The following is a 10,944-nucleotide window of genomic DNA, read 5'->3' on the forward strand; positions in this document are numbered from 1 at the left end:
GAAAGGACAAACGAGGGACAATAATCCTGCCAGCTTCGAGCCCGAAATTCGATATCCGCATATGCGGCAGATTTTACTGTAGGGAGAGTAATGAGCCCGATGAGAGCCTGGGGCTGGGAAAGCACTGGGAACTAAGTTAAAAAAAAAAAAAAAGAAAGAAAGAAAAAGAAGAAGAAGAAGAAGAAGAAAGTAATAAAGGAAGGAAGAAAAGAGAGAAAGAGAGGAAGAAAGAAAGAAAAAAACAGACAACGGCTCCAGCCCAGAGTCCCAGATCTGCCCGGTCACGTGGCCGCGCCCCTCCTGACTTTCTGGTCCGGCGGGGCTCTCAGGCCCTGTACTTTCGGTTCCGCCCGCGGGCCGTCGGCTCCGACCCCGGCGCATTTCCGGCCGCGGTCAGACCGTCTGCCGAGCGCTAGGGCACTTGGCGGTAAGGTCTCTCGGGGCGCGCAGTTAGGGCCAGTGGGGAGTGCGGTGTGCACTTTCCCTCCCGCTAGAGGTGACTGGGGCGCGGGGAAGCCACCGGCTGTCGGCCTTCCGCTTGGTGCGCAAGATCTATCTGCCTTTCAGTTCCAAAGGCCCAGCCCCGACACTAAGAGCCCCTGGGAGGCTGCTCTCAGGCGTGGAGGGGACGTTCGGCCCCTCCGCGCGCTCGTTTCGTAATTGAGGACCCGGGGCGCGGGGTGGGAGAGAACCCGGTGGCCTGTTTCGCCTCGAGCTGGAAGCGTTCTAACGCCGCCCTCCTTCCGTCCCCGTCCAGCCCCTCGACCATGCCCGCGGGCGTGTCCTGGGCCACCTACCTGAAAATGTTCGCCGCCAGCCTCCTGGCCATGTGCGCAGGAGCCGAAGTGGTGCACAGGTACTACCGGCCTGATCTGGTGAGTGCAGGAGGGGCCTGGCCGCCGGACCACTCCATTCTCCCCCCAGCAACGGAAACGATCTTAAACTGGAATTAGAAGCATCTCCGCCGTGGACCTAAGCCCTAGGATAGCATTCCCATTGCATTAAGAGCAATGCATGCCCTGTTCTTAACAAGGTCTTACGCGGGTCTTAGCTGTCACATGCCTGCCACTGGCCTTAATCTGCCGTTTACCTCTTCCCAGTGTTGCAGCCACACTGGCTTCCTTGCTGTTTCTCAAACTCATCAAGCTTGTCCCCATCTCGAGGCCATGCTTTTTCTCCTCCTGGAATGTTTTCCTCCCAGATCTGGGGTTGGTTTCCTACTTCAGAACATCACGTCTCTCTGCTCAAGTATTGCCTCCAGCGATGAGGGTCCTTTGGATAGTTCCTGAAGGATTCCTCCTGCGCTATTCTGTCTCAGTCCTTTGTTTCCAGAAGGGACTTGTGACAGTTTGCGAGTATTTTATTCCTTTGTCAATGTAGTCGTTCTTTGTTTCCTCCTATTCCTTTGTCAATGTAGTCGTTCTTTGTTTCCTCCACCGGAATGTCATCTCCATGAAGGGATTGGGCCTGCGTGGTTCACCTTCTATCTCAGTCACCTAGGAAGAGCTTAGAATGTAGTAAATGCTCAGTAAATATTTGATGATTGAAGAAGGAGGTAATATAGACATTCAAAAAAGGGAGAAATTTACATTAATTTTAATAAGCATCTATGGAGTTAGAACAGGAAATACAGGTGCCTGGGAGGAGTTCTGGTCTTGCGGAGGTGAGGCAAGGAAGCACAGTGGAAAGAATTACATGCGTGTGCCAGGTGTTACGCTGCAGGTGTGAATAGAGTGGTTTGGAGCACCGCGTAGGGAACGGTCCTTTCTGCCCGGACTCTGGGCAGGTAACCCAGAGAACCAACCGGTTGTGTTTCTAGTTTCAGTTCCTTGTCAATTAGTTTGGGAGGTATTCCTGTTTTCAGAGGAGGAAACCAAGGTTCAGAAGAGTGAACGTGATTTTCCAGGATAACATAGCTTACTGAGGATTTGAAGCCTGAGCTTTCTGTTTAGTGTTTCTCTTTTTTGATCCTGTTAATAAAGTGGTGCAATACGCAAGTAAAACATTCAGCTTGAATTCAGGCATGTGGAGGAGAATGTGAAAATCCCTCCCTCCCATTTACTAAACTCCCCTTTCTCCAGGCTGTTCCCCACATGTCTACCATTTTTTGAAGAGTGTATATTTGCAGACTTTTACTGTTGTTTAAATAAACACACACACACACACACACACACACACACACACAGAGTTTATAGGGTGTTTTCCTCCATGTAACTAGGAGTTACACACAGTTCTCTGTAACTTGCTTGTTTTGGTTAAAATCTATATGAATAGACGTATGTTTATATCAATAGCCTTTTTCCTTTCTGACCATTGAATCACATTTCATAATAGAGTGTTCTGTATATTATTTAATCAGTCTCTTAGTGACATTTTGGGGGTACCTAGTTTTTGTACAAACAGTGCTGAAGTAGCTCGTTCTTACCACCATAGACTGCTCCTCCTGTGAGTTCTGAGGATGCATCATGGATATTTAGTGGAGACAGAAAAGTGTAAGAACCTTCCAGAGAAATGTAATTGAGTCATTAATTCGTGAGGAATTGACATGATGCAGGCATTACAGAGGAAGGAACGCCTGTTATGTGACCCTGGGAAATTGACCAGATAATTGACGTTTGATTCACTCATCTCATTGTAAGTGGGAATATGCAGGGTTGCTGCTTGGACCTTGAGAAGAGGCAGCATGAAGCCAGAATCTCTAGAAGGATCATACTGAGGCGTCTCAGGCGACTTCATCCCGACTGGGCAATAACGTCAGCAGTAGGGTACCTCTCTAGGGACTTGACTGCCAGGGCTGGCCAGCTATGTGTAGGATGCCGGATGCTTTACTAATATTTAAAGGCTTTGTGTTCTTTAGCGGCGTCTGTTGGTATTGTTCTAGCAATCACTGTCACTGTTGTAACCACCTTTGTAGGAGTCTTTCACTGCTAGAAGGTCTGGGTGGAGCACAGAGCAGAAGACACCCTGACGGCTGCCTCGAGCTCATGCTCGGTGCTGGCTTCAGGGAGCAGCATTAAGGACGCATCTCAGTTGTCCAGCTTAGCTCCTCAGAATAGGAACGGAGGCAGGACTCAGGCGGACACTCTCCCGGAATGCAAAGTGTGCTTTTGCTTGAGCTGCTCTTTGCATTTTCATTTACTTTTGCATTACACTTACTGGTTCTGTTTTCCTTAGTTTATAATCTATTTATTATCAAAGGAATGGTTGGTTAAAAAAAAAATTCAGTCTCAGGACTCACGTTGAAGTGTTCATTTTTGGGTGTCTCCAGACACAACTGTATACATATGCAAATTGCTATTTAGAATGTCTGCTGACATTGTTAAATTTTGATGTGGGTAAACTTTTTAGTCTTTTAAAAGTTATATATTTTACATATATAACATATAATAATAAAATGCATATAATATTGTAATATATATTATATATTTTTAGTAAGTGAAAGTGCTATTTTTCTGTTAATAAAAGTTGAATTGTCATTTTAGCTTTGTAGTGTATTGGCGACTCCAGTTACTCCACATGTATGTGCCTGTGTGTGCATGAGTGTCTGTACTTTGTAGAAATTTGAAACATGCTGTTACTGTACTTTATTATATTTTTTAAAGCTTTTCTTTTAATTCTAGTTAGTTAACATACAGTGTTATATTAGTTTCAGGTGTATGGTATAGTGTATTATTGTATTTTATAGGGCTTTGTGATTTCGTATAATTTCCTTTTGTTTTTACTTTTTTTGTTTTTTATTTTTATTTGAGAGAGAGAGAGAGAGAGAAAAAGCACATGTGAGTGGAGGAGAGGGGCAGTGGGCATGAGAGGGAGGGAGGGAGGGAGGGAGGAAGGGAGAGAGAGAGAGAGAGAGAGAGACAGAGACAGAGAGAGACAGAGAGACTCCCAAGCAGGCTCCAAGATCAGCATGTAGCTGGATACTGGGCTCCATCCCACAACCCTGGATCATGACCTGAGCTGAAATTAAGAGTCAGACACTCAGCTGATTGAGCCACCCAGGCACCCCCATGTAATTTCCTTTTGTGACCTGGGGGAGAAGAGAGCCCTTCTAAATTAATTAGTTTCCACAGTTTGATGAACATGAAACAAGCTACATTCTTTGCCTATAGTAAAGGGATTGGAATGTCAACATCCCAGGACTAGTTTTAAGATAGGAAATTGTCACACTAGTTAGTCTGCCTTTTATTCCAGTTCCCATCACTGATTTTTTTGGAAAGTCATTTTCACCTCAAAATGAGAATTTTGCTGTGAAGCATGTCTCTTAGGTCCCTACTTCTCCTATGACCCTGACCCCACACTGTGTATTCTTTCCTAAACGATTTTGTTTCTTTAGTATTAATTAGTTGTTAGGAGATAAAAGAGTAAAATAAACCAGATCAAGGTGTTTGAACTTCAGGCATTGAAAAGCTATTGAGGTTTTTTGATGTGATTGAAATTATGCTCGAATAATATTTTATATAAAATAATTTGAGTAAAGATTTTACTTCTCTATAATCTTATGAACTTATAAGGGTCCTGAGCACAGTTTTTGCCTGCTTTTTATAACCTCCTAGGATTGTAAGAAATGAGGAGATCACCATGTGGTCCCTTTCCTTAGGACCTAACAGTGTTAGCTGACAGCTGCTAGAAGTAGCTACGCCTCTGAATCATCATGAACAGTTGCACTTGGATGTGCAGTGAGCCTGTTCAGGACTGAGCTCCCCGTCTTCCCCCAGCACACCCGGCCTTCTTGAAGTCTTGCCTGTCGCAGTGGATGGTGACTCCATCGCTCTTGCTGTTCAGGCCCCCACCTAGCAGTCCTCTTTAACGCCTCTCTCATACCGTGTGTGACAGCAGATCCCACTGGCTCAATCTGAAGAATGCATCCAGAATCTCCCTGCTTTTCACCACCTCCATTGCTACCGCCTAATTCAAGCCACTGTCAGTCACCTCCCACCTACCTCAGTGACCGTGTCAGCTCCCTGGCCTTCTTCTGCCTTCCACCCCTGCTCCTCTACAGTCTTTCCTCAATAAAGCCATTGCCCTCTTTTTACGCCTGAGTCGGGTCATGCATGTCATTCTGCCTGGAACTCTCCAGTGGTTTTGCATCTCTGCACCCCCTTTTGTCCTCTGTCCTCGTCTCTTCCTAACCTCTAGTCGAATACGTCATACCAGCCGTGCTGACCACCTTGCTGTTCCTTGCCCATAGAGGCATGTTCCTGCCTTAGGTCCTCTGCATTTGTGGTTCCTTCTGCCTGAAACACTCCTAGATACCTGCATGGCTGCCCTTCTCCCCTCCTCCCTGTCTTTGTTCAGAAGGCACCTTTTCAGACAAAAGAGGCACATGAAAAGGTGTGCAGCATCGTTAGCCATCAGGGAAATGCAAATGACAACCCCAGTAAGATACCACTTCCTAACCACTATCGTGGCTATAACGAAGAGAAGCAGACTGCTCGTGACAAGTGTTGGTGAGCGTGTAGAGAAACCGGAACCCCCTTACAGTGCCGACAGGAATGTGAAATGGTGCAGCTGCTTTGGAAAACAGTCTGGCAGTTCCTGAACCAGTTCAACATAGAGTCAGGGGACTTAGCAATTCCACATCGAGGCTTAGCCGAAGAGCAATGAAAACGTATGTTCACACAACAACTTGTACACAAATGTTCACGGAAGTATTATTCATAAGAGTAAAAAAGTGGGAACAATCCAAATGTCCATCACCTGGTGAATGGATAAGCAAACTATGGTATATCCTTTTAATAGAAGATTATTCTGTCCTAAAAGGAAATGAAGTACAGATGTATTTGACAGCATGGATCAGAGCTTGAAGACGTGCCAAGTAAAAGAAACTAGTCACAAAAGACCACATGTTGTATGATTCCATTTATATGAAATGTCCAGAACAGGCAAATCTGTAGGGACAAAAAGTAGGCCAGTGGTTGCCCAGGGCAGTGGCGTAGTGTGGAGGAGGGTGGTGGGGGAACAGTAGTGACAGCTAATGGGCACAGGGTTTCTTTCTGGGGTGATGAAAAAGTTCCAGAATTTATTGGAGTGATGGATGCACACTTTTGTGAATATACTAAAAGCCACTTGAGGCGCCTGGGTGGCTCAGTCAGTTAAGTGTCCAACTTCGGCTCAGGTCATGATCTCATGGTTCGTGGGTTCGAGCCCCATGTCGGCCTCTGTGCTGACAGCTAGCTCAGAGCCTGGGGCCTGTTTCAGATTCTGTGTCTCCCTCTCTCTCTGACCCTCCCTTGCTCACACTGTCTCTCTCTCTCTCTCTCTCTCAGAAATAAATAAAACATTAAAAAATAAGTAAAACAAAAGCCATTGAATTATAATTGTATACTTTAAACAGGTGCATGGTATGGTGTATAAATTATATGTCACTAAAGCTGTTAGCAAAAAAAAAAAAACAAAAAAGAGGAAGTTAACTTAGGCTTTTCCTGACCACTTTTCTTGAAGTCAGTTTTTTTTTTCTCTTTACAGTTTGCACATAATAGCCACTTACTGTTTGTTTTTAGTATAATTTGTTGTCAAATTGGCTTACATACAACACCCAGAGGCACTTGTTTTTGAATAAATGAATTGATTTCTCATACCTGTTTCCTGTGCCAGCCACATGGTGGAGAGTCAGTAAATGGTGCAGAATGAATTTCAAAATGTGGAAAGCTTTATTAAGATTGTGATCTGTCCATTAATATTGATGTAAACTCTCCCTCTGTGAGCTCTGTAATACTGAAGACACAGTCTGGATAATAGAGTCCTACAAGTATAGGCCAGAAAGGGACTTCGATTAGCCACAGATTCTCAGAATCAGGATTTACGATTGAGTGCACAGGGACTTTTTGTTTTTTTCTACTTTTTACTTTCTTTGATGCCTTTCAGGTCACGTTTACTTACAGACTACAAAAGCACAGCTACCTATGGTTTTTTTTTGTTTTTGTTTTTTTTGATAGTCAATACCTGAAATTCCACCAAAGCCTGGAGAACTCAGAACGGAGCTTTTGGGACTGAAAAAGAGACAACATGAACCTCAAATTTCTCAGCAATAGAAGCTTCAAAATACAACTCTGCCAAGAACTCTGTGAATAATATATTTAAGTATTAAATTCATATTTTAAAATCTATTGAGTCAAACTGCTAATCTTTAAACACCTAATGCAATGCTGACTGCAAGGGGAGGTGCTCAGGTGTTAACTGATGCACTGAGATTTAGTTATGGGTTGACCAGTGTTTCTTGAGAACTGCCAAAGTATATCATCAGCTTTTTGAATGTGGTTGAATAGATACTTGGTTTTGAATGTCATGTGAGAAAGAATATCTGCAGTGTTTCCTACCCTTATAATTCTGGTTTATTTCTCTGAATAAGCCTGACTACCATGGCATAATGGGAATTTCTAAATTAACTATAATAAAAGTGTCATTGACAACGAAAGCTTATGGTATGAAGTTAATATTTCTCTAAAACCGAAAAGTGCTATTTTTACTAAACTGAATTAAGTTGAAATATTTAAAGTTTGAAGTTCTCTTTTTTTTTTAAGTTTATTTTTCAGAGAGAGAACGTGCATGCGTGCAAGCGGGGTCCTCGAGGGGTGAGGGGAGAGAGAGAATCCCAAGCAGGCTCCGTGTTGTCAGTGCCAATCCCAACGCAGGACTCGATCCCACAGACCAAGAGCTCATGACCTGAGAATAAATCAAGTGTCAGATGCTTAACTGACTCAGCCAGCCAGGCACCCCAAAGTTTGGAGTTCTTTTGGGATTGTGCGCTTGACAAAATCATAAAAGACGTCATTTGGACTGTTGGAAGTTCTTTACCCCCAAATTTGAGAACCCTGTTACCATGTAATTATTATTATTATTATTATTATTTTTAATGTTTTATTTATTTCTAGGAGAGAGAGCGAGAGAGTGTGAGCAGGGGAGGGTCAGAGAGAGGGAGTCACAGACTGAAACAGGCTCCAGGCTCTGAGCTGGCAGTCAGCACAGAGCCCGACGCGGGGCTCGAACCCACGAACTGCGAGATCATGACCTAAGCGAAAGTCAGACGCCTAACCGACTAAGCCACCCAGGCGCCCCACCATGTAATTATTCTTATAAAATATATTTTAAAGTAACCAAAAAGCTTAAATGAGCTTTGTTATTGGGTGAATTGTGTCCTCTCTCAAAACATGTTGAAGTCTTAGCCCCCAGTACCTGTGAACATGACCTTATTTGGAAATAGGGTTTTTGCAAATATAACCAAGTTAAGATGGGGTCATCTGGGTGGGTCCTAACCCAACATGACTGGTGTCTTTATGAGAAGAGGAAAGCACAGACACTCTGGGAGAATGCCAGGTGACAACATCAAAGATTGGAGTGATGCAGCTATGACCCCAGAGTGCCAAGGATGGCGGATCACTACCAGAAGCCAGGAAGAAGCAAGGAGGGATTCTAGCCAGTCTCAGCACATGGCCTGTGCTACACCTGGATTTTAGACCTCTGCCCTCAGGAGCAGTGAGGGAATACATTTCTGTTGTTTTAAGCCACCCAGTTAGTGGTACTTAGTTATGGCAGCCCTAGGAAAGTAATACAAACATTTCAAGTCTTCCTCTGAGTCTATAAATAAAGGACAAAAGTAACTGATAGAGCGGTTGGCTTTTTATTTAGGGCTATTCTTCCAAAAAGAGTTTTTTGGAATTCTGCATTTTTAGAAAAATGTTTATTTGCGAGATTGAGCAAATGGGGGAGGGGCAGAGAGAATCCCAAGCAGGCTCTCTGCTGTCAGCACAGAGCTCAATGCAGGGCTTGAACTCACAAACTTGAGATCATGACCTGAGGTGAATGAAACCAAGAGTCAGATGCTTGGGACACCTGGGTGGCTCAGTCGGTTAAGCGTCCAACTTCAGCTTAGGTCATGATCTCACGTCTCATGGGTTCGAGCCCCACATCGGGCTCTGGGCTGAATGTTTGTTCAAAGCCTGGAGCCTGCTTCAGATTCTGTTTCCTCTCTGCCCCTCCTCCACTTGCGTGCTCTCAAAAATAAATAATAAAATGTAAAAAAAAAAAAAAACCATCAGGACACTTAACTGAGCGCACCCCTCCCCTCCCCAGGCCCCCCAGTAAAGTGCTAATTCTAAGGATAATAAGTGACTTTCACCAAAGTATGTATTTCTTCCTTTTTTGAAGTGGACCCCTATTATTAAAAAGTATACAGGGGCGCCTGGGTGGCTTAGTCGGTTGAGCGTCTGACTTTCGCTTGGGTCATGATCTCGCGGTTCGTGGGTTCGAGCCCCGCGTCGGGCTCTGTGCTGACTGCCAGCCCAGAGCCTGGAGCCTATTTCAGAGTCTGTGTCTCCCTCTCTCTCTGACCTTCCCCTGCTCACGCTGTCTCTCTCTCTCTCCTAGAAATAAATAAAAAAGAAAAAAAAAAAAAGTATACATTATGGCAGCCACGGAAATGCAGTAAGATTCCCTAAGGCAAGGCAGTCAATGCTTATCACTGAGCAGCCTTCAGTTGTCCTGGCTTCTGCAGGGATTTTATCAGCTAGAGTGGCCTTGCTCAGACCCACATACCTCCTATCATTAGGCACAACTCTGAGGGGCCGGTTTAGCTCAGTTCCCTAGGGGTTGACTGGGGCCATCTTTGGACGTGCTTTGCTTCTCACCTTCTCCCTCTGCTCCATCCCGTTTCCTTTCCTTCCACAGGTGCTGATCTAAGCGCATTCCTTAGCAAACATCCTGTATACCAAATCATTCTAGTGCTTCCTGGACATATAAGCCAAAAATTAAGAGTAGTACTAGATTCTTCCTTAATACAGCTGTGGGAGAAAACAACTCCAGATAGATCAGCTGCAAGCTGTTTAGTCATTAGATGAGGTCAAACAGCTGTGCAAGGCTACTAGGCCATAGCTGCTTGTTTTCCCGAAACCTGAGGGAGTCGGAGGCTTTCTAAGCTTCCTGCTGGAAACCATGGAAACTCACTCAGAATTTGTAACTGGAGGACTCTGAGGAACAAAAGTTTTAGATGTTATTTGATGCAATGTGACGGCTTTAATTTCTATATAACAATTTTTACTAAAAATGGCAATTTATAGTGGCCAAAAGACTGGAAACTAGTACAACTAATAGCCAATATAACATTGTCACGAAAAGAAGCCATAGTATGTTTCCCCCATGAGGATGACAGAGTTCCCATTTTCTCTTATAAAAGAAAGATTTTTAAAAATATACATTCAAGTAAGGTGGCCATTAAAGTGATTATTGCAAATTAACCCTAGAATAGCTTGGAGGGAGGAGTAAGAAGCATACAAGCAACAGAGATACAAGCCCAGAAAAGGGTCCTAGATGATCAAAATTTAATCCCTAAGAAAATAAAGTTAGTTTCTACAGAATTTTCTCATATACACATGATCTCTGAATAAACAAGTCAGACTTTCAGTTAAAAAAGACTGACCATTTCAGGTGGCTACAAACTAGTGAAATTACAGAAACCGGTTTCTCATATAGAAGAATACATTTCTAAAGAGATTAAATGATCACTTGATGAGGACCGTCACTCAAGATCTATCGTTATCTCTGTTGTAGGATTATGGGTGTTTGAGAGACAGCTTTATTTTGGAATAACTCGAGATTTACAGGAAAACTGCAAAAAGATAGTACGGAGTCCCCATGTGCCTTCTGGTTTCCATGGATGCTGTCCTCTTACATCACCATGGTGTATAGGTCAAAAGCCAAGGAATCATTAACTACACACCAGACTTTAAATTTTAGTTTAATCCAGGTAATGAATACACTTAGTTGCCATGTCTCCTTAGTCTCTGTCAACCTATTTTGGTCCTTGGTTTTGACCTTGAAACTTTTGTGAAGTACTGTTCGTGTTATAGGTTTGTCTGATATTAGGTTATCTTGCGAAATACCAGAGATGGTAGTATCCTTCTTCCCACATCCTGTCAGGGATACAGGACATCACTAATACTAACCTTAATC

General features: G+C 43.8%; 1 protein-coding gene across 2 annotated transcripts; it reads left to right on the forward strand.

The window, feature by feature from the left end:
• The first annotated feature begins 315 nt into the window (after positions 1–315).
• Positions 316–7,414, forward strand: CUNH12orf73 (chromosome unknown C12orf73 homolog). Of its 2 annotated transcripts, none has more exons than XM_039252868.1 (3): positions 316–427; positions 758–875; positions 6,936–7,414. In XM_039252868.1, the coding sequence occupies exons 2-3, from the start codon at positions 768–770 to the stop codon at positions 7,029–7,031; spliced, it is 204 nt and encodes a 67-aa protein (XP_039108799.1). In that variant the 5' UTR covers positions 316–427; positions 758–767; the 3' UTR covers positions 7,032–7,414. The 2 variants fall into 2 exon arrangements, with proteins under 2 accessions (XP_039108799.1, XP_039108800.1); XM_039252869.1 differs by lacking the exon at positions 316–427 and adding an exon at positions 436–541.
• The last annotated feature ends 3,530 nt before the right edge of the window (positions 7,415–10,944 follow it).

This window comes from Hyaena hyaena, unplaced genomic scaffold (genome assembly GCF_003009895.1).
Source record: "Hyaena hyaena isolate Hyena2069 unplaced genomic scaffold, ASM300989v1 scaffold_432, whole genome shotgun sequence".
Classification (NCBI taxonomy): domain Eukaryota; kingdom Metazoa; phylum Chordata; class Mammalia; order Carnivora; family Hyaenidae; genus Hyaena; species Hyaena hyaena.